The sequence below is a fragment of the Scyliorhinus torazame genome, chromosome 6, assembly GCF_047496885.1.
Source record: "Scyliorhinus torazame isolate Kashiwa2021f chromosome 6, sScyTor2.1, whole genome shotgun sequence".
Classification (NCBI taxonomy): domain Eukaryota; kingdom Metazoa; phylum Chordata; class Chondrichthyes; order Carcharhiniformes; family Scyliorhinidae; genus Scyliorhinus; species Scyliorhinus torazame.
Genome location: NC_092712.1, coordinates 21,237,414 through 21,260,925, shown reverse-complemented (window position 1 = coordinate 21,260,925; position 23,512 = coordinate 21,237,414). Strand labels below are relative to the sequence as shown.

The 23,512-nt window shown below is 50.5% G+C and overlaps 1 protein-coding gene across 6 annotated transcripts in view; it reads left to right on the top strand.

Moving 5' to 3' along the window:
• LOC140424705 (uncharacterized) overlaps positions 1-23,512 on the top strand; it is a 429,538-nt gene that overhangs the window by 123,392 nt on the left and 282,634 nt on the right. For all 6 annotated transcript variants that reach the window (XM_072508006.1, XM_072508009.1, XM_072508004.1 and 3 more), the window contains exons 17-19: positions 2,367-2,405; positions 4,250-4,288; positions 6,301-6,330. In XM_072508006.1, the coding sequence (XP_072364107.1) occupies positions 2,367-2,405; positions 4,250-4,288; positions 6,301-6,330 (108 nt within the window). The remainder of the gene's footprint in view (positions 1-2,366; positions 2,406-4,249; positions 4,289-6,300; positions 6,331-23,512) is intronic.

Below are 23,512 nucleotides of genomic sequence, written 5' to 3'. Positions count from 1 at the left end.
GTATAGTGTCGACCCTCAGCTAAATATATATAGCAGTTCTATAGTTGAATAAAACAGTGTTGGATCTTCTCCAGTGTTAGTCTGTTTCTAGTTTCCCTGCATCGAGTGCAGTCCACATCGAACCAACCTGCCTAACACATCACTGGGCAGGATATGGCGCCAGCAATAAATGGCATCGAGGCCAACACTGCTAAGGTGGCGACCACAATCGAGACCCTGGTGCAGGTCGGCACCATTAGTGAAGGTGTCCAAGGCGTTGCGCAGTCGGTGACTGCCATTGCCAAGGGTCTTGATGGAATGTCTGCCTCATTGGGGGATGTCACCCAGTACCAGGCTGACCTTGATGAGGTTCTGCGCGACATGTCCTGTTCTTAGACAGGCATTGCCGAGGCACAGCGGAACTTGTCCCAGTCGCAGGTAGGCATTGCCAAGGCGCTACAGAGCTTGTCCCAGTCACTGAGGAACTCCGCTGAGGTCGTTGACTCGATGGTGCAGACCATGGGTACCCACCAGGGCTGGCAAAGCCAGATGATGCAGAGGCAGCCGGGGCTCCAAACAGCTGCCCCTCTGTCACAAGGTGGACCCCAGGGCGCTATGGGCACCAACCAGGAGGAAGGGGCGCTCGGTGCCTACGTGGACTCGTCCCATGGGGCAGTGACAGTGGACACCAGCTCCCCGAGTTCCACCCCTCTGATGAGGCTCAGGGTCGGCACACGGGACAGGGTGGCATGGCTGTGCATGTACCGCTGACCGCTGAGCCGGGGCCCTCAGGCCCAGAGCCCTCAAAGGGCGCCCGCCAGGTGTATCGAAGGCCAAGGGACAAAATAAGCAGCTGGCTGCCTCCACTTCAGATGTGCATCCTGGGGAAACATCAAGACATAAAGGTAGAGCTAGGAGGGCCTGGCATGTCGAAGATCATTGAGGGCAATGGGGGAGGGGTGGACGGGGTAGGTAGGGGGGTGAGGGGCGGTGGGAAGGTGGGGGTTGGGGGAGTGGGAGAGGTGGCACCTTTGGGAGAGCGGGGTCCTGTATTAAACACACTTGTGCACAACCAGTAGAATGCCTCTGTTACTTTCTTCTGCAATGCATCACCACGTGCAGGTGATGGTGTGGGCAAGCGCTCAGCAGACAGGCAGGGGACAGACTATGGCATAGATTAAGAAGTACAAGCGCCCAGCTCTCTGTGGGATCATCAACCCCCCCCCTTGCTGGCTGACAGTGCTGACCCAGTCCCAGCACCCTGGAGTGATGTGGCACATACCCTGGTGTCAAAGTCAACATTTTCGCTTCTGTGGTAGAAAAATTAAGACAGAATAACAAGCTTTATTGTCGAAAACAACTGCATGCAGTAATGGCTGAAAATTGAAGTAAGAGGGCAGTCAACAAAACTGCTCAGTCTTTCACAAGTTCCGCGCTTTCGCGGAGAATTAGCTCAATATTTATACATTAACTTTATCAAGATTATGTGACAACAGTATGGTCAGGAGTTTGATCGGAAATACAAACGGGAGCAAAGACCAGACCATGTTTGGTCATATCACTCAGACCATTATTTAGTCCTCGGAGGGAACGTTGAACGGTCAGAATAGACTTGTTTCTTCCTGAACTTATCTTTGTTTTAAATTCCTACGGCCCTGGGTTATGACGAGTTTGTTTTATCAGGAGTTGCCGAGGTCCGGTGTTTTGGAATGGCTCGACCTTCGCTGATCTTTTCAGACTTCAAGTTATGCAGAGTTGGCCTACGGCCAGACTAGTCTGAAATGGTTAGGGCAGCATTCTTTACCTGGGCCTGGGGAGCTGGAATGAGTAGTTTCAGCCTTTCTTATATTGTATCAAACCTTTTGACCAGTCTTCCCATTGACCAGTTTTCCCATCATGCCATTACTTAATTCGTACCGAATCGCACTGGGAGGGTGAGAAATAGGGGTGCTGGGTGGGTAAGGTTGCAATGACGGGGGGTGGGGGGCGGGGAACATATGGCTGGGACCCTCTTTAATGACAGTTAGATTTATTAAACTGTGTGCTATTTGCACGTTCTCCCCGTGTCTGCGTGGGTTTCCTCCGGGTGCTCCGTTTCCTCCCACAGTCCAAAGATGTGCAGGTTAGGTGGATTGGCAATGATAAATTGCCCCTAGTGGGGTTACGTGAACAAGGTGGGGGATTGGGCCTAGGTAGGGTATTCTTCTGGAGGGCCGCTGTAGGGCCTCACTGGGCCGAATGGCCTCCTTCTGCACTGTCGGGATTCTATATTGAAACGAGATTCCTGCTGTTGCTGGCTGAATAGCTTCCTCTCTGCAGTAAAGTCCATGATTCTGGTAAACAGTAGTATACGTTTGTACTGAATATTTTTATTGTTTCATCCATAGCTGCAGGAGTTACTACCGCAGAACAAACTGCAGAAGAAGGTAAGTTTAAAAATGATGTTATTTCACACTTATTCAACATCTAGTAAAAAGAAATTGTGTCTCATTATGATATATTTTCATGTGTTGAAAGGTTTTATGTTACTGTTATAACCCGCACAAGACCTATGGGGTTTGAGTGATCAGTGTCCCCGTGAGTCTCGCCATATCCAAGCTCTCCTGCTCAGGGGGCTGGGAGCCCGAGATCACTCATGATTAAGGTCTGTGTAAAGTCAGCCAGGACAGATGTGGCTGCGATCTGCTGCAGATTGTAAAAGTAATTGCTTTGCAATAAACTACGTTTTCTTTTTACTAACTCGATTCGGGCTAGTTTCTGACCTACAGAATTAATTGTATTGCAACTAACATTTTCACCTAAAGATATGAACCATTTTCTGCAGTTCCATGGGACATTCTAATAGGTGTTCCAATGATAACCTGAGCATTCAAGGGCAGCACGGTAGTTCAAGTGGCTAGCACTATGGCTTCACAGCGCCTGGTTCCCAGGTTCGATTCCCCACTGGGTCACTACCTGTGCGGAGTCTGCACGTTCTCCCCATGTCTGCGTGGTTTTCCTCCGGGTGCTCCGGTTTCCTCCCACAGTCCAAAGACGTGCAGGTTAGGTGGATTGGCCATGATAAATTGCCTTTAGTGTCCAAAAAGGTTAGGAGGGGTTATTGGGTTACGGGGATAGGATGGAAGTGAGGGCTCCAAGGGAGTCGGTGCAGACTCGATGGGCTGAATGGCCTCCTTCTGCGCTGTATATTCCAGAGCTGCTTGTATCATAAGAAACAGAGAAATTGTGCATCTCTAGCCTTTGTTCTCCTGTTCGTCAGTCACTTGGCAAATTCACCCTTAGTGATATTATGGGGATTCCCCCATCTGTCTGAAACTAGATTGTGCGATAAAGGATGAATGTGGTGATCAAGCTCAATGAAGCTTCGTCTGCTTCTACTAATCTCTACACTAAAGCCCTTACATGATCTGTACTGCCTGTTTACTCTATAGGCGGTGATATGCTGCAGTGTTTGTCCTCCTTAAGCAAGATCAGATGCTCCATTCCTCTTTGTTGTGTTCACCCTCTCCTCCTTAGGTGGATCACGGAGAGAACCAAGGGTTCGAGGGAATTGGAATTGAGGCAGTAAACAGGTGTTAACGTCTTCTGCCCTTCTTCTTCTTAACAAAAGCTACATGTCCCACAAGCTACATTTAAACAATACCAAAACATTTTGGAAATATTAGACCTAGGTCCATATGACGCTAATGTGACGACAAATTGAATTCCTACATTGTGGGTTTTTTTCTTGTGAGCCACAGTAGCTCTCAGGCTGTGCTGGATTTCAATCACGCAATTTCTGCAGTCCCAAATGCTCACCTGGTGGACGGCCTACCCTATTGAGCGTCTCCAGGAGTGATGGTTAGTCTTCAATATTGGGAGAAAACAAGCAGTGGTAAATCAATCTGCGGCCTGCCTTATACCCTGCGTAAATTTGCTTGAGTACAAAAAAAACAGGAGTAAACTGTTGAGCTCGCTTCTACCTTCCTGTCTGATCTCCAGGTCCGCTTGATCCCCTCAGAGTTCAAAAATCTCTTGATGCGCCTTGATTACACATTCCCTTAGACTTCAACAGTAAAAGAAAATCTAAGTGGGCCGTTGATTTGCTATCGCCTCTTGTGCTGATGTCAATTCCACTTTGCGTCAGAACAAAATTGACACTTTCTTTTTCTCATTTTTTTTTCTTTCATCCGTTTTTGATCTGGGAGTAAAGTTTTAATGAAAATAATGCACGTTGCACAGCACCTTTTATTTTGTGCAATAATATTTGCTTTGTGTTCCCTGTCAACAGCCAGGCTAGCACGGGAAGAAGAAGAGTTTCTTGAAATGGGTAAGCTTTAGAAAATCAAAAGCCTGATTTGAGGGCTACTGAGGGATGTCGGGAATAAAATAGTTCAAATGTTTCCAGGAATGTGGGGTATTGTTGACACCAAAAGGTTATGAATGTTGCAGGTAAATGCGACCTTATCATCAGGATGCATGAGGCTGAAGCTTTATGATTTACATGCAAGGTGTGATGTGCCGTTGCTAAGTATTGTAAGAACAGGTACCTATTTGGGAGAGTGAGAAATCTGGCAGGGTAATCGATTGCCCGGGACTGCATCAAACCCTCCGGGACACAGTGCGAGGAACAGCCGACACTGAAAAAGTGCGGATTGCAGAGCTTTTCGAATTTCGGATATGGGATATTCAGCCTGTACTACCAACTTCAAAGATGTGGGCAGCATGCATGGTGGTACATTGGTTCTTAGCACTGCTACCTCACAGTGCCAAAGACTGGAGTTTGATTCCGGCCTTCGGTGACTGGGTGGAGTTTGCAGCTTCTCACTGTGTCTGCGTGGGTTTCCTCCGGTTACTCTTATTTCCTCCCCTTGTCCAAAGGTGTCCAGGTTACGTGAGGTTCGGGGAATCGGGTGGAGGAGTGGGCCTAGGTCGTTCTTTCAGAGGGTCAGTGCAGACTCAATGGGCTGAATGGCCTTCCTCTGCACGGTAGGGATTCTATGGATTTAACCCCATGCAACCCCTTTAATATTCACCAGGGACGAGGAACCCCAGAGTGCACAGACTGAAGGAAGAAAGCAGTGAAGTTATTTCACTGAGAAAAATGTTCATGCCACACGTGTAGGTGATAGAGAACGGGGATTTTAAGTGAGTGATGCGAGGGATAAGGTTTGATTCCCACAGGAAAAGAAACAGAGGGGTACAGAGCAAGGTGTGATTTGATGATCAGACCTTCGGTGGTCTGTGTGGACAAGGAGCAGACAGTATAACCAGGCAGAGAGGCTTTATTTAGGACGAAGGTCAGCACGCCTCAGTTAATTTGCTGTCATGACCATGGTGTCGATGTAATCTTCCGCAATAATCTCACGGATGATTCCAAGAGCGCTGTTCTCAATATGGAGGCAGATAGGGAAATAGGTGATGATGGCTGATCCACTCCCAGAATTCACAGTGTCAACACTAGAACCATTGAGTTGGTTAGGAAGGGCATTGGGAAGATAACCCCAACTGGGCACATAGACAGAAAGTTTGGCGAAAGAACAGTTTGGGGATATTGGGAGTTGCTGATGGTAAGAAGAACATTGGCAAGATTAGCCCCAAATTTTTCCAAATTAACTTACGGGAAATGAGCATCACTGGCTTGTCCCGCATTTATTGCCCATCCCTAATTACTCTGAGAAGGTGGTGGGGAGCTGCTTTCTTGAACTACTGCGGTCCCCATGGTGTAGGTCTTGACCAGGACGGTGACAGTGCAGGAACGGTGATATATTTCCAAGTCAGGGTGGTGTGTGGCGTGGAAGAAAGTCTGCAGGTGGTGGGGTTCCCTTGTCTGTCCAGGCGGTAGCAGGTGTGGATTTGCAAGGTGCTGCCCAGGGAGCTCACCTTGGTGAGTACTTGCACGACATCTTGTAGACGACACACACTTGCTGCTGCTGTGGATCAGTGAGGGAGAATGTTTGGCAAAGGAATAGCAAGTGCTTGCTGCTTGTAAGGAGGCAGTGATTAGTAGCGCCATTAGTCTTTCAGAAGACATTGGAAAGCCGATCGAAGAGGGAGCCAAGCCTGGGATTGCAGCAGGAGATGAGGAAGATTGAGGGGGGTCATAAAGGGTTGGGGTAAGAATTTCGGAGGGCTCAGTACCTGAAAGGGGTGGAAGGACAGGAATCATGACAGTAAAAGAGAAGGCAGGATAAAGAGTAAGGAAGTGAAACATCGGTATGGGAAAAAGTGTGACTAAAAGTGATGATCTTGGGTCTGGTGGACACTGAACTCTGAGGAGAAATTAAACATAATGAGCAACGATTTGTTTTTTACTGAGAATTTTTCTTTTCACATAAACAGAGAAGTTAGTTGCTGAAGAATTTGAAAAAGGTAAGACAAGAAAAAAAACAAGATTTACAAGGTTTATTCAAATACAAAAATAGTCCATCGATATAATAATGACAACTGTATTTTTGAGCTTGTGTTAAAGAAATGTTGAGAAGCAAACCAGATCGCAGTATTGTTTCAGTCATCCATGCATATTAGCGGAGATTGGAGCGTACGCCATGAACCAAGAGAATCAGTTTCTACTTACAGTAACAAAATATGAAAACATATTACTTTTCTCTGGAGGCCTACTTAGCAAATAGTCCAGAGAACATGATATCATGGGGTAGAAATTCTTTGGATGTTCTCCTCAACTCCCACCACAGGGTGGAATTTGCAACTTCAGAGCCAGGAGCAGTGGCAGGCAGGAAATGGCGCCCATTGAGTTGGCTCGCCAGATCGTCCACTTGTCAGCTCATTACCTATGCATAAAGGAGCAGCTCGTCATATCTCATGGCGGGGTGCAAAGGGTGGCGGTGGTGGGGGGGGGCACTGGGAATGATCTGTCCCGCCGTTACCTCATCACATCAAAGTTCCGGTCACCATATTTAAACTGCACCCACACACATTCACTCTCTGGAGCCCAGAACCTGTTGTGGTGAGTGATGGCCCTGTGCAAAGTGCAAAGAGACAAGCACCCTGCAACAATGTTCAGCACCAAGTGCCTGGGGGGTCTCCTCCAGGCAGGTGAGGACTGGTGGACAATCCTTTACCCCATGGTGGGAGCCAGAGATCCGTCAATCTCACCACCCAGGCTCAGAGGTCACCACGGAGGTCAGCGCCTGCAGATCTCAGAAGAAGACCTCCCTCCAGCGGTGGAAAAGGGTGAATGATTGCAGCCACTCCGCACAGAGAAGTCAGCCTTCTCCTCACTCTCAACTCACACTCCCATAAAGCCATCACACATTCTCTGGATTACAGTGCACAGGGATGTCACACACTATCAACACAACGGATCACTGACTCTCTCGCTCACAATAGCACCTGAATCTCCTGTCACGTATTGCACACATTGCGTCTTCACCCCTTACATAGACCCACATACTTATCATACGTCCGTTCTCCTCACCAGTCTGTCCGTTTGTCTTTATGCAGGACAGGGTCGCCCACAGTAACAGGGAGAGATCCCAGACAGGAGGAGGTTGTCCAAGCTCAGGCCACTCACCACCTTCGAGGAGCAGATGAGAGAGCTGACTGATGAGGACAGAGATTGATCTGGTACAGATGTGAGATCGGTATCTCCCAATAAGCAATTAGCTCACCACCTGAAATTAGAGTGCTGTTTAATGGAGGTGACTCTCCAGCCAATTAGTAATTATCTCTTTTCTCTCTTACAGCTAGCAGCAAGAAGAGGAGGCGGGACAGCACCAGCCAGTCCTTCAGCCCCAGCCCACAGAGCACCTCACATGATGATGCTGAGAAACCTTTGGGTGTCGAGATGTCACTGTGTTCACCTGCACCCTCCGTCGGCAAAGAGATACACACACCTCAGGATCTAGTTAGGTTAGAGGGGCTTGGGGTCACTGTCAGGTGAGCACAGATTCGGGCCCACAACAGGCAGAAGCAGTGACAGAGGCTAGGCCACCAACTCTCAGAGGCCTGGCTCCTGCTCAGTCTGACGAACCTCTGGAATCGGTCCCCAGAGAGATGTCAGAGCTTCAAAGACAGACCGGAGAACAGCAGGCAGAGTTGTCGAGTATATCAAGGTCACCATTAGAAGGGTGGCCTGTGCCGACTCTGCACTCGGACCTACACTCCATTACTGTGGCTATGAGAGAGGAGAATGGTGCATCTCAATCTCCCTCCTGCAGTCCCTTCCCCTCTAGGAGTTATGGTGGGACCGCGTGGCACCCACTGAGAGGAGGAGGGTCAGCCGGACACGCCGGGGTAACCCACCCAAAACTCCTCAAGACTGTCTATCTTCTCAAAATGCTCTCTGCCAACTCCAGCTGCTCAGGCCGAGAAGGGTGCACCTCCCCCGCAGCCGGAGACCAAAATCAGGGCTGGGTCCTCCAGGCCTCAAGCCTCCGGAGAACACTTGCCCAGGGCATGGCAGACAATGGGGCATAGTAGTCAGCAGGCTTCCACAACCTCTGCTGCGGATATCAGAAATGCACCTAGATGCAGCTTTCGGGTGAGAACAATTAAGAAGTTCTGAGAGCACAACTGGTGTTGCACATGTGTAAATATATTGGGCTGGATTCTCCGTCGGCAGGATCCTCCGCTTCACCGGCAGCGCACTGACGCCCGCGGAATTCCCAACGGCGTGGTGGTGGCCACAATGGCAAGCCCCATTGACTGGCTGCTGGGACGAAGGATCCCGCTGCCGGCGGGGGGTGGGGGGGGGGGGGGGGGGGCACCACGCCAGAAAACGGGTCTGGCAGGACAGACGTGCACATTTTGCTTTCATGAAAGTCTCATCTAGCGAACGACTCTTCCATCAGGTGCGATGCTCTGAGATCATCCAAGTGTAATGGATGTCCTCCTTCTCACCTATCTCTCATCGTGTCCCTCAGGTCTGTGTTCTTTCCCAGAAAGGTGGGAACAGGAGTAGGCCATTCAGCCCATCAAGACTGCTCTGCCATTCAATCTGATCATGACTGATCCTCCAATTCAACGTCTTTTCGCCACTATCCCCATAATCCTCTATGTCATTGGTATTTAGAAACCTGTCGATCCCCACTTTAAACACACAATGACTGAGCTTTGTAAGGGTGCCTCCTGTTTACTTTCATTTTATTTTTGTCAGTTTATTATTTTGGGTCGTGGACCCATAATCGGAATGTGCCTTTAAGCAGAAGACTCAGGTTGAAGCAGCTTACTTGTCAGAACACTCTGTTCCCAGGTTTTGTTTTTAGCCTGACTCGTCGGCACTGAGTGGATCTTAGGAAACACATTTGGAGGGAGTCGGATCGATTGATTAACTGGCAGCTGGTGGGTTTGCCAGGGACAGTGTTCTGCCTGACAATGGGCAGTGATTGGTTCCTGCATGATGCTTTCTGAGAGAACCTGTTAGAAGTGATTACACCTTGTAAGTGAAAAGAATGCTCGGTCTCTCTCTTTCTCTCTTTCTCTATCCTTGCTGAAGTGGAAGAACCGCTTTATTGTTCTGAAAGCAGTGAATGCCTATCACACCATTTGCTGTGAACGTGGAATGATGCTAAGTCTGCAGAGGATGTCGCCAACCTTGTCAGAGAAAACCATCTCAAGCCTAGAAGGAAGAAATATCAAGATGAAAGCTAAACTGCAGGAAAAAAAAACAACTAGAAGTCAACCCAGTGAATCAAAGATCTTTATCCTTTTATTAATATTTTCTTTCCACCACCGTTTCCCCTCTGTGTTGTTTGTCTGTGTCTGTCTAAAGATCGGGGTAGTGTTATGACACCCTGGGTAAATGCACAGTCAATTCCAGCCCCACCTGTCCTGGAGTCACAACACAAGTGAATTAATCAATATTTCTGATAAAAATACCTAACCTCTTTGGCCCTTGGCTGTGTGATAATTACAGTCACCAGGTTTGTAAGTTTAAACACAATTCCTGTTTATTTATTACAGGAACTATAATGAACTATGCAGCAAATACAACTAGTAACCGATTAACTAATTCCTAACTCCCCAATTTAACTTGCCCCCCCACCCCTCTACACAGACAGACAAACATAGAGGGATGGAAAGGGGTAAAAGATAATAATCAAAGGAGAAAGAGTCTTTGTTTCAGGTGATGGTTCTTAGCGCACCTTTCTCCAGAGCAAGCTTATAGGTTAAAGTCTTTTTTTACAGCCTGGAATGGTCTTCTCTGGAGATTCATTCATGCGTGCAACTTCTGAAGTACAGCTGTCACAGCCTTTTCAGAGAGGGAGTAGCAAGTTAAAGTCTCTTGTTTGCAGCCTGTATGTGGTATTTCTGTAGATAGATTCATTCAGTCACTCTGTAGGTTCTGATATCCAGCACCCACAGGCTGGAGAGAAACACAGAGGAAAGAGAGTGGATCTTCCCTCTCAGCTGTGAGGAGTCAAACTTAAACTCCTTAGGTCTCTGAACCACCCCACTGGCATAACATCCAATCACCACCTGTTACAGGGCAAAGTACAGCCTTTTGGGTCAATTCATTGGCCCCAGCCAATCAAGCACACCGAGTCCCAGCCCATCTCTCTCACTGCTGCCAGAAAGTCTGTGGTCTGCAGTTTAAGCCAGCAGGCGATCTCTTCTTAAATTTCTGGAATCTTCTGCTTGAATTAAAGACACATGTGGGCGGCACACTGGCACAGTGGTTAGCACTGTTGCTTCACAGCGCCAGGGACCGCTGTTCAATTCCCTGCTTGGGTCACTGTCTGTGTGGTGTCTGCACGTTCTCCCCGTATCTACATGGGTTTCCTCCGGGAGCTCCGGTTTCCTCCCACAAGTCCCGAAAGATGTGCTATTACCTAATTTGGACATTCTGAATTCTCCCTCCGTGTACCCGAACAGGTGGCGGAGTGTGGCGACTAGGAGCTTTTCACAGTAACTTCATTGCAGTGTTAATGTAAGCCTACTTGTGACAATAAAGATTATTATTATTATCCTGCTTGCCTGAAGGAGACATGTCTATTAATCATCCATGGATCAAAATAAGAAGGTCAAAATGAATGAAAGGTGAACTAAGGGGAATGAACAGGAAGGATCCTTACAGTAGTTAGGAAGGGGAGTTAGGAAAGGGGCATTAGATACTCAGTTACATTTTTCTGCCAGTTTAATTATAACACAGTACATGATACAAGGTACAAAGAACAATACAGCATGGGCACAGGCCCTTCGGCCCTCCAAGCCTGCACCAATCACGTGTCCTATCTAGACCAACCGCCTGTATCCTTCTCTACCCCGTCTGTTCATGTGCCTATCCAGATAAGTCTGAAAGGTCGCTAACTTTTCTGCCTGAATCACCTCACTTGGCCGTGCATTCCAGGCCACCCCCACCCTCTGTGTAAAAAGCTTACCCCACACATCTCCACTGAACCTTTCCCCCCTCACCTTGAACTTGTGCCTCCTTGTAATTGTCAATTCCGCCCTGGGAAAAAGCCTCCAACTGATCACCTTATCTGTACCCCTAATAATTTTATAAACTTCTATCAGGTCGCCCCTCAGCCTCTGTCTCTCAAGGGAGAATAATCCCAGTTTATTCAATCTCTCCTCATAGATAATACCCTCTATACCAGGGAACATCCTGGTAAACCTTTTCTGTACTCTCTCCAAAGCCTCCACGCCCTTCTGGTAGTGCGGTGATCAGAATTGGACACAGTATTCCAAATGTGGCCGAACCAACGTTCCATATAATTGTAACATAATTTTCAAGCTTTTATACTCGATACCCCGTCCTATGAAGGCAAGCATGTCATATGCTTTCTTTACCACCATTTCCACCTGTGCTGCCACTTTTAAGGATCTGTGGACCTGCACACCCAGATCTCTGTGTCTCTATGCTCCTGATGGTTCTGCCATTTATTTTATAGCTCCCACCTGAATTGGATCTACTAAAATGTATCACTTTGCATTTGTCCGGTTTAAATTCCATCTGCCATTACTCTGCCCAATTTTGCAGCCTATCTATATCCTGTTGTATTCTCTGACAATCTTCATCACTATCCGCAACTCCTGCAATCTTAGTATCATCCGCAAACTTGCTAATCAGACCCGCTACGTTTTCTTCCAAATCATTTATATGTATTACAAAGAGCAGAGGTCCCAGTACTGATCCCTGCGGAACACCACCAGTTACAGACCTCCATTTGGAAAAACGCCCTTCCACTGCTACCCTCTGTCTTCTATGGCCAAGCCAGTTCTGGATCCATCCAACTAGTTCACCCCTGACCCCATGCGATCTAATCTTTTACACCAGCCTGCCATGACGGACCTGATCAAATGCTTTACTAAAGTCCATGTAGACAACATCCACAGCCTCATCAATCATTTTTGTCACCTCCTCAAAAAACTCAATTAAAGTAGTGAGAAATGATCTCCCTCATACAACACCATGCTGCCTGTCTCTAATAAGACCATTCATTTCTAAATGTGCGTAGATCAGGGCCGGGATTCTCCGAAATCCCGGCCAAGTGCTGACGCCGGCATAAACGCCGGAGTGGTGTACGCCGGGGTCAATGGGGCTCCTGGACAAGTTATTCTCCGGATTTCAGGGAACTCGAATGGCGTCGGAGTGATGTGTGCTGCTCTGGCGCCGAAAGCTGGCCTTACATGGCAGGAGTGGGGTCCGCACATGCGCGCAACGGCCGTCTCCGTGCCAGCGCATGCGCGCCAGCCCCCGCGCAACATGGCCATGACCGACAGGGTCCCGGCGTGGAGGAACATAGGCCCCCCCTGCCCCCCGGAGTCGGATCCCCCTGCCCCCCCCCACCAAGATGGCCTCCGCAGCCAGAATGCCGATGTCCCGCAAGGTGGGACCATATGTGAACCACGCCGGCAGGACTCGACGGAACTCGGCAGGCACTCGGCCCATCGAGCGCGGAGAATCGCCTTGGGGGCCACTTTGAACGACCACCGCCCGGCGACCGCGCGGGCACGATTGGCGCCGATTCTCTGGTTGCTGGAGAATCGGCGGCCCGGCATCGGAGAAGCGTGGCGCGAGTCTCGCCCCCCCCCCCCCCCCCCCCCCCCCCGTGATCCTCCGACCCGGCGCGGGCTCGAAGAATCCCAGCCCCTATCTCTGTGAACCTTTTCCAACAATTTCACTATCGCTGACGTCAAGCTCACTGGCCTATAATTACTCGGATTACCCTTTCCACCCTTCTTAAATAACGGTACAACATTGGCTATCCTCTGGGATCTCACCTGTGGCCAACGAGAAAACAAAGATTTCTGTCAGAGACCCAGCGATTTCATCTCCTGTCTCCCTCAGGAATTGGGGAAAGATGCCATCTGGCCCTGGGGACTTAGAACATAGAACATTACAGCACAGTACAGGCCCTTCGGCCCTCGATGTTGCGCCGACCTGTGAAACCAATCTAAAGCCCATCTACACTATTCCCTTATCATCCATATGTTTATCCAATGACCATTTAAATGCCCTTAATGTTGGTGAGTCCACTACTGTTGCAGGCAGGGCATTCCACGCCCTTACTACTCTCTGAGTAAAGAACCTACCTCTGACATCTGCCCTATACCTATCTCTCCTCAATTTAGGGGCTGGTTTAGCACACTGGGCTAAATCGCTGGCTTTTAAAGCAGACCAAGGCAGGCCAGCAGCATGGTTCAATTCCCGTACCAGCCTCCCCGAACAGGGGCCGGAATGTGGCGACTAGGGGCTTTTCACAATAACTTCATTGAAGCCTACTTGTGACAATAAGCGATTTTCATTTCATTAAAGCTATGTCCCCTCATGCTAGCCATCACCATCCGAGGAAAAAGGCTCTCACTATCCACCCTATCTAATCCTCTGATCATCTTGTATGCCTCAATTAAGGCACCTCTTAACCTTCTCTCTAACGAAAACAGCCTTAGTCCCTCAGCCTTTCTTCATAAGATCTTCCCTCCATACCAGGCAACATTCTGGTAAATCTCCTCTGCACCCTTTCCAATGCTTCCACATCCTTCCTATAATGCGGTGACCAGAATTGCACGCAATACTCCAAATGCGGCCGCACCAGTTTTGTACAGCTGCAACATGACCTCATGGCTCCGAAACTCAATTCCTCTACCAATAAAAGCTAACACACCGTACGCCTTCTTAACAGCCCTTTCAACCTGGATGGCAACTTTCAGGGATCTATGTACATGGACACCGAGATCCCTCTGTTCATCCACACTGCCAAGAATCTTACCATTAGCCCAGTACTCTGTATTCCTGTTACTCCTTCCAAAATGAATCACCTCACACTTTTCTGCACTAAACTCCATTTGCCACCTCTCAGCCCAGCTCTGCAGCTTATCTATGTCCCTCTGTAACCTGCAACATCCTTCCTACACTGTCCACAACTCCACCGACTTTAGTGTCATCTACAAATTTACTCACCCATCCTTCTACGCCCTCCTCCAGGTCATTTATAAAAATGACAAACAGTACGGGCCCCAAAACAGATCCTTGTGGTACACCACTAGTAACTGGACTCCAGGCTGAACATTTCCCATCACTTGTCTACCTTAATGCTTTTTAACACACCTAACACTTCCTCCCTCATAATAACGACCTGTTCTAAATTATTTACATACCCCTCTGAGACACCACCAATCAACGTGTCCCTCTCTGTGAATACCGATGGAAAATACTCATTAAGGATCTCACCTACTTCTTTTGGTTCTATCATAATTTCCCTCCTTTGTCCTTGAGTGGACCAACTCTTTCTCTGGCTACCCTCTTGTTCCTAATATATGTATAAATTGCTTGGGATTCCCCTTAAACCTGTCTGCCAAGGACATTTCATGACCCCTTTTTGCCCTCCTAACTCTCTGCTTGAGCTCTTTTCTACTTTCCTTGTATTCCTCAAGTGCTTTACCTGTTTTTAGTTGCCTGTACCTCACATATGCATCTTTTTTATTTTTTGACAAGATTCTCAATTTCCCTGGTTATCCATGGTTCCCGAATCCTGCCTTTCCTGTATTTCCTTTTTACCGGCACATGCCTGTCTTGCACTCCCATCAACCCCTCCTTAAAAGACTCCCACATGCCAAATGTGGCTTTACCCTCAAATCCTGCCTAATCTGGTTGTAGTTAGCCTTCCCCCAATTTAGCATCTTAACCCGAGGACAACACTCGTCCTTTTCCATGAGTCTCCGAAAGCTTACGGAATTGTGGTCACTGCTCGCCACATGTTCTCCCACTACAACATTGGTGACCTAGCCGGGCTCGTTCCCTAGTACTAGGTCCAATATAGCCCCCTCTCTAGTCGGACTATCCACATATTATTCCAAAAAATATTCTTGGACACACTTAACAAATTCCTCACCATCCAGACCCATAGCCCCTAGAGATTTCCAGTCAATATGAGGAAAATTAAAGTCTCCTACTACAACAACCCTATTATTTCTCCATCTATCCAGAATCTGCTTGCATATCTGTTCCTTATCTTCCTGTGGGCTGTTGGGAGCCCTGTAGTACACCCCCATCATAGTGACTGCCCCCTTCCTGTTTCTGAGCCCTACCCTCAGTGCCTCGTTACTTGATTTTTCTAAGGTGTCCTCCCTCTGTACAGCTGTAATATGTTCCCTAACCAGTATTGCAACACCCCACATCTTTTACCTTCCTCCCTGTCTTGCCTAAAACACCTAGATTCTGGAATATTTAGCTGCCAGTCCTGTCCCTTTTTTAACCAAGTCTTCATTATAGCAACCACATCCAAGTTCTGCACGTGAATCAAGGCTTTAAGTTCATCTGTCTTATCTGTTATACTCCGTGCATTGAAGCAGATACACCCCAGAACTCCAGTCCGAGTTTGACCTTCCCCAGCCTACCCTTCCTCTTAGCCAGCCTGATCCTGGTACCATGCTCATCTCCAGTCTCTACACTTGCTGGCTTACTGTCCTGATTCCCACCCCCCCTGCCAAATCAGTTCAAATCCATCCGAACCATACTAGCATGTTTGTTCAAGTTACAAAGCTGGTGACTGCAGTTTAGTGGGATCAACCAAGAATATCAGGTATTTTCAATAAAATCTAATTTTACCTGTGTAGTGTCAAGTGGGTTGAAATTGATCATATACCAGCTCCGGGACAGAGAATTCCAAAGATTCGCAATCCTCTGAGTTAGGAACAAGAAGGTGTTTATTAAAAAAGGGTAATTTGGTACAGGAGGTTTTGTAGCACTAGGTTGCCTTAGAGCCTTACATGCTAACGACGCGGCTGCTAGGTGTATTCTGCCCAAGAGAGGCCACTACCCTCAGAGTGATCACTCACTCGCGGTTCTCTTTGGTCCCCTAAGTCAGGTGACCCTTTTCGGCTGTACTGTCTCAAAGAGACAGTCACCATAATTATCACACATCCTCCAGGTTGAGATTAATTTAAAGTAATAGTTGGGGACCTTAGTCATTCATGGCACACTGCGTGCGGCGTGATGTCATGGCCACACTTATGGCTGTACAATTCTCTTATACACCTGTGCTCACACTGTGGAACTACAACTTCTTAATCTTTCTAACCCTGCCACTATATCTCGGTGTATCCCCAACATGCACAGTGGAGATGGGGGCAGGCTGACACCCCCAACTCCCTGTTGTCTGATATGACGTTGGTGGACAGGCTCTGGAGAGAGGAGGCCACGGGACCCCGGGCTGCAAACGGGGTGCTGCTGTGGGGCCAGGTCACAGGAAGAGGATACTCCGATGGGGGGACACTTCCAGAGTCACCTGGTTGGATGGCTCCGGGTTGTGCAGCAGTTGATCCTCCTCTCTATGGGGTGTCCTGAAGGCCTCTGACATCTTTCTTTGGGGGGAGTGGGGGGAGGGAGCTGAAGTGAGGTCCTGAATCCCTGCCATCCTCTGGCATTGCCAGCGAGTGCCTATACCATGGAGTGCCGCTCCTGCAGCAAAGCAGGGCTGCAGTCAGGAATCACTAGTGATTGAGTTTCCTCTGCCCCTCTCCCCACAAACCCCAGGCATGACAGCGCAGTCACAAACCGTGTAGGATCTGGATGAGTATTTTATCAACTGTGTGATTACGTCCGCTATTGAAAAAGTGTTGTGTCGTTAGCATCATGCACCCCTGCCCCCAAACCCCGACCACCCACTGGAGCACTATCATTACGCAAATCGCTCCCTTCACCATGGAAGACCAAATGTTTGGGATTCCCTCCCAGCAATGACACACCTGCTCCCCCTTTAATCCCACAACTCATTCTTATTCTAGATATTTTTCTTCCAAACCATTTTTTGTGGAGGTACCCATGTCACAAGGCAATCACACTTCTCCCCATCTCCCAAGGCAATCATATCTCTCCCCATCTCTCTCCCCATCTCCCAAGGCAATCACACCTCTCCCCATCTCCCAAGGCAATCACACTTCTCCCCGTCTCCCAAGGCAATCATATCTCTCCCCATCTCTCTCCCCATCTCCCAAGGCAATCACACCTCTCCCAACCTCCCAAGGCAATCTCATCTATCCCCATCTCCCGAAGGTAATCGCACCTCTCTCAACCTCCCAAGGCAATCTCATCTATCCCCATCTCCCAAGGCAATCCCACCTCTCCCAATCTCCCAAGGCAATCGCACCTCTCCCAATCTCCCAAGCCAATCGCACCTCCCCCCACTTCCCAATGCAATCTCATCTATCCCCATCTCCCAAGGCAATCCCACCTCTCCCAATCTCCAAAGGCAATCCCACCTCTCCCCATCTCCTAAGGCAATCCCCAATTTCCCAAGGCAATCCCACCTCTCCCAATCTCCCAAGGCAATCCCACCTCTCCCAATCTCCGAAGCCAATCCCACCTCTCCCCATCTCCCAAGGCAATACCACCTCTCCCCATCTCCCAAGGCAATCCCACCTCTCCCCATCTCACAAGGCAATCACACATCTCCCCATCTCCCAATGCAATCTCACCTCTCCCCATCTCCCAAGCCAATCGCACCACTCCCCACTTCCCAATGCAATCTCATCTATCCCCATCTCCCAAGGCAATCCCACCTCTCCCAATCTCCCAAGGCAATCCCACCTCTCCCAATCTCCCAAGGCAATCCCACCTCTCCCAATCGCCCAAGCCAATCCCACCACTCCCCATCTCCCAAGGCAATCCCACATCCCCCCATCTCCCAAGGCAATCTCACCTCTCCCCATCTCCCAAGGCAATCCCACCTCTCCCAATCTCCCAAGCCAATCCCACCTCTCCCCATCTCCCAAGGCAATCTCACCTCTCCCCATCTCCCAAGGCAATCTCGCCTCTCCCCATCTCCCAAGGCAACCTCATCTATTCCCATCTCCCAAGCCAATCCCACCTTCCCCAACCTCCCAAGGCAGTCACACCTCTCCGAATCTCCCAAGGCAATCCCACCTTCCCCATCTCCAGGCAATCCCACCTCTCCCAATCTCCCAAGGCAATCACACCTCTCCCCATCTCCCAAGGCAATGTCATCTATCCCCATCTCCCGAAGGCAATCACAACTCTCCCCATCTCCCAAGGCAATCTCGCCTCTCCCCATCTCCCAAGGCAACCTCATCTATTCCCATCTCCCAAGCCAATCCCACCTTCCCCAACCTCCCAAGGCAATCACACCTCTCCGAATCTCCCAAGGCAATCCCACCTTCCCCATCTCCAGGCAATCCCACCTCTCCCAATCTCCCAAGGCAATCCCACCTCTCCCCACCCCCCAAGGCATTCTCACCTCTCCCCATCTCCCAAGGCAATCCCACCTCTCCACATCCCCCAAGGCAACCTCACCTCTCCCCATCACCCAAGGCAATCTCACCTCTCCCCATCTCCCAAGGCAATCCCACCTCTCCTCATCCACCAAGGCAACCTCACCTCTCCCCATCCACCAAGGCAACCTCACCTCTCCCCATCTCCCAAGGCATTCCCACCTCTGCCCATCTCCCAAGGCAACCTCACCTCTCCCCATCTCCCAAGGCAATATCGCCTCTCCCCATCTCCCAAGGCAACCTCATCTATTCCCTTCTCCCAAGCCAATCCCACCTTCCCCAACCTCCCAAGGCAATCACACCTCTCCGAATCTCCCAAGGCAATCCCACTTTCCCCATCTCCAGGCAATCCCACCTCTCCCAATCTCCCAAGGCAATCCCACCTCTCCCCATCTCCCAAGGCAATGTCATCTATCCCCGTCTCCCGAAGGCAATCACAACTCTCCCCATCTCTCAAGGCAATCTCACCTCTCCCCATCTCCCAAGGCAACCTCACCTCTCCCCATCTCCCATAGCAATCCCACCTCTCCCCATCTCCCAAGGCAATCTCACCTCTCCCCATCTCCCGAAGGCAATCACACCTCTCCCCATCTCCCAAGGCAATCCCACCTCTCCCCATCTCCCAAGGCAATCCCACCTCTCCCCATCTCCCAGGGCACTCGCACCTCTCCCTATCTCCCAAGGCAATCTCACCTCTCCCCATTTCCCGAAGAAAATCCCACCTCTCCCAACCTCCCAAGGCAATCCCACCTCTCCCAATCTCCCAAGGCAATCCCACCTCTCCCAATCTCCCAAGGCAATCCCACCTCTCCCAATCTCCCAAGGCAATCTCGCCTCTCCTCATCTCCCAAGGCAATCCCACCTCTCCCAATCCCCCAAGGCAATCCCAGCTCTCCCCATCTCCCAAGGCAATCCCACCTCTCCCCATCTCCCAAGGCAATCTCACCTCTCTCCATCTCCCAAGGCAATCCCACCTCTCCCAATCTCCCAAGCCAATCCCACCTCTCCCCATCTCCCAAGGCAATCTCATCTATCCCCATCTCCCAACGCATTCCCACCTCTCCCCATCTCCCAAGGCAACCTCACCTCTCCCCATCGCCCAAGGCAATCTCACCTCTCCCAATCTCCCAAGGCAATCCCACCTCTCCCCATCCCCCAAGGCAACCTCACCTCTCCCCATCTCGCAAGGCAATCCCACCTCTCCCCATCCACCAAGGCAACCTCACCTCTCCCCATCTCCCAAGGCATTCCCACCTCTGCCCATCTCCCAAGGCAACCTCACCTCTCCCCATCTCCCAAGGCAATATCGCCTCTCCCCATCTCCCAAGGCAACCTCATCTATTCCCTTCTCCCAAGCCAATCCCACCTTCCCCAACCTCCCAAGGCAATCACACCTCTCCGAATCTCCCAAGGCAATGCCACTTTCCCCATATCCAGGCAATCCCACCTCTCCCAATCTCCCAAGGCAATCCCACCTCTCCCCATCTCCCAAGGCAATGTCATCTATCCCCGTCTCCCGAAGGCAATCACAACTCTCCCCATCTCTCAAGGCAATCTCACCTCTCCCCATCTCCCAAGGCAACCTCACCTCTCCCCATCTCCCATAACAATCCCACCTCTCCCCATCTCCCAAGGCAATCTCACCTCTCCCCATCTCCCGAAGGCAATCACACCTCTCCCCATCTCCCAAGGCAATCCCACCTCTCCCCATCTCCCAAGGCAATCCCACCTCTCCCCATCTCCCAGGGCACTCCCACCTCTCCCCATCTCCCAAGGCAATCTCACCTCTCCCCATTTCCAGAAGAAAATCCCACCTCTCCCAACCTCCCAAGGCAATCCCACCTCTCCCAATCTCCCAAGGCAATCTCGCCTCTCCTCATCTCCCAAGGCAATCCCACCTCTCCCAATCCCCCAAGGCAATCCCAGCTCTCCCCATCTCCCAAGGCAATCCCACCTCTCCCCATCTCCCAAGGCAATCTCACCTCTCTCCATCTCCCAAGGCAATCCCACCTCTCCCAATCTCCCAAGCCAATCCCACCTCTCCCCATCTCCCAAGGCAATCTCATCTATCCCCATCTCCCAAGGCAAACCCACCTCTCCCAATCTCCCAAGGCAATCCCACCTCTCCCAATCTCCCAATGCAATCCCACCTCTCCCCATCTCCCAAGGCAATCCCACCTCTCCCCATCCCCCAAGGCAACCTCACCTCTCCCCATCTCCCAAGGCAATCTCACCTCTCCCCATCTCCCAAGGCAATCCCACCTCTCCCCATCCACCAAGGCAACCTCACCTCTCCCCATATCCCAAGGCATTCCCACCTCTCCCCATCTCCCAAGGCAACCTCACCTCTCCCCATCGCCCAAGGAAATCTCACCTCTCCCAATCTCCCAAGGCAATCCCACCTCTCCCCATGTCCCAAGGCAGTCCCACCTTCCCCATCTCCCAAGGCAGTCTCACCTCTCCCCATCTCCCAAGGCAATCCCACCTCTCCCCATCTCCCAAGGCAACCTCATCTATCCCTATCTCCGAAGGCAATCACACCTCTCCCAACCTCCCAAGCCAATCTCACCCCACCCCATCTCCCAAGGCAATCCCACCTCTCCCCATCTCCTAAGGCAATCCCACCTCTCCCCATCTCCCAAGGCAATCCAACCTCTCCCAACCTCCCAAGCAATACCACCTCTCCCCATCTCGCAAGCCAATCCCACCTCTCCCAACCTCCCAAGGCAATCCCACCTCTCCCCATCTCCCAAGCCAATCTCACCTCTCCCCATCTCCCAAGCCAATCTCATCTCTCCCTATCTTGACACCCTTGTCGCAGTGACCGACAGAGACTTCCCCATGAGGCAATTGAATGCCTCCCCTGATTGTACAGTGCCTAATGCACCCCAGTGCTAAACCACCAAGCCCTAGGATGCAAATATGTGAGGAATTACTAATGCCCTGCACACAATGGAACGCACTACTGACAAAGCACTGTTAGATCCTAGGCCCCAGATTGACCCATGGACATGTGTGCAATGCAGAGATTTGTAGCATAGAGTGCACTGTCCCAGCCTGTCTTCTGCCTTCTCACCCTGACATCACGGTGCTCACTGTCCCAGGACTGTCTCTGCTTCCTGAGTCTGACTACAGGCTGCTCACTGTCCCAGGACTGTCTCTGCTTCCTGAGTCTGACAACACGGTGCTCACTGTCCCAGGACTGTCTCTGCTTCCTGAGTCTGACTACACGGTGCTCACTGTCCCAGGACTGTCTCTGCTTCCTGAGTCTGACTACACGGTGCTCACTGTCCCAGGACTGTCTCTGCTTCCTGAGTCTGACTACACGGTGCTCACTGTCCCAGGACTGTCTCTGCTTCCTGAGTCTGACTACACGGTGCTCACTGTCCCAGGACTGTCTCTGCTTCCTGAGTCTGACTACAGGGTGCTCACTGTCCCAGGACTGTCTCTGCTTCCTGAGTCTGACTACAGGGTGCTCACTGTCCCAGGAATGTCTCTGCTCCCTGAGTCTGACTACACGGTGCTCACTGTCCCAGGACTGTCTCTGCTTCCTGAGGCTGACTACACGGTGCTCACTGTCCCAGGAATGTCTCTGCTCCCTGAGTCTGACTACACGGTGCTCACTGTCCCAGGACTGTCTCTGCTTCCTGAGTCTGACTACACGGTGCTCACTGTCCCAGGACTGTCTCTGCTTCCTGAGTCTGACTACACGGTGCTCACTGTCCCAGGACTGTCTCTGCTTCCTGAGTCTGACTACACGGTGCTCACTGTCCCAGGACTGTCTCTGCTTCCTGAGTCTGACAACAGGGTGCTCACAGTCCCAGGACTGTCTCTGCTTCCTCAGTCTGACTGCAGGGTGCTCACTGTCCCAGGTCTGTCTCTGCTTCCTGAGTCTGACTACAGGGTGCTCACTGTCCCAGGACTGTCTCTGCTTCCTGAGTCTGACTACAGGGTGCTCACTGTCCCAGGACTGTCTCTGCTTCCTGAGTCTGACTACACGGTGCTCACTGTCCCAGGACTGTCTCTGCTTCCTGAGTCTGACAACACGGTGCTTACTGTCCCAGGACTGTCTCTGCTTCCTGAGTCTGACAACACAGTTCTCACTGTCCCAGGACTGTCTCTGCTTCCTGAGTCTGACTACACGGTGCTCACTGTCCCAGGACTGTCTCTGCTTCCTGAGTCTGACAACACGGTGCTCACTGTCCCAGGACTGTCTCTGCTTCCTCAGTCTGACAACACGGTGTGGTATTATCAGGTATTGCAGTACCCGAGAGGCTGTAGACCATTGGGTAAACCTAGGAATTTACCATTGGCTGTTTGGTATGTAGCTCCGCCCTGACAGGTGGGGTATAAAAACTGGTGCCGTCCCAGCAGCCCTCATTCTGTACCGAAGCTGCTGAGGAACAGATCTAGTCTATTAAATCCTTCAGTTATGTTACAACCTCGTCTTTGAGTTTAATTGATCGTGCATCAATTTAATAGACTACTCTTAAGCTGAAAGAATGGACCTCCGAATCAAGCCGGAGTGTCTACAGCTCAGCCCCCACGCGGAGAACTCGGCGGCGATATTTAAGCACTGGCTGGCATGTTTTAAAGGCTTCCTCGAGACGGCCGGAGGCACCCCCTCAGGAGAATGGACCTCCGAATCAAGCCGGAGTGTCTACAGCTCAGCCCCCACGCGGAGAACTCGGCGGCGATATTTAAGCACTGGCTGGCATGTTTTAAAGGCTTCCTCGAGACGGCCGGAGGCACCCCCTCAGGAGAACAGAAACTGCATCTCCTGCACTCGAGAGTAAGCCCTGGAATCATTACCCTCATCGAGGAGGCGGAGGACTACGATACTGCGACCAAACTGTTA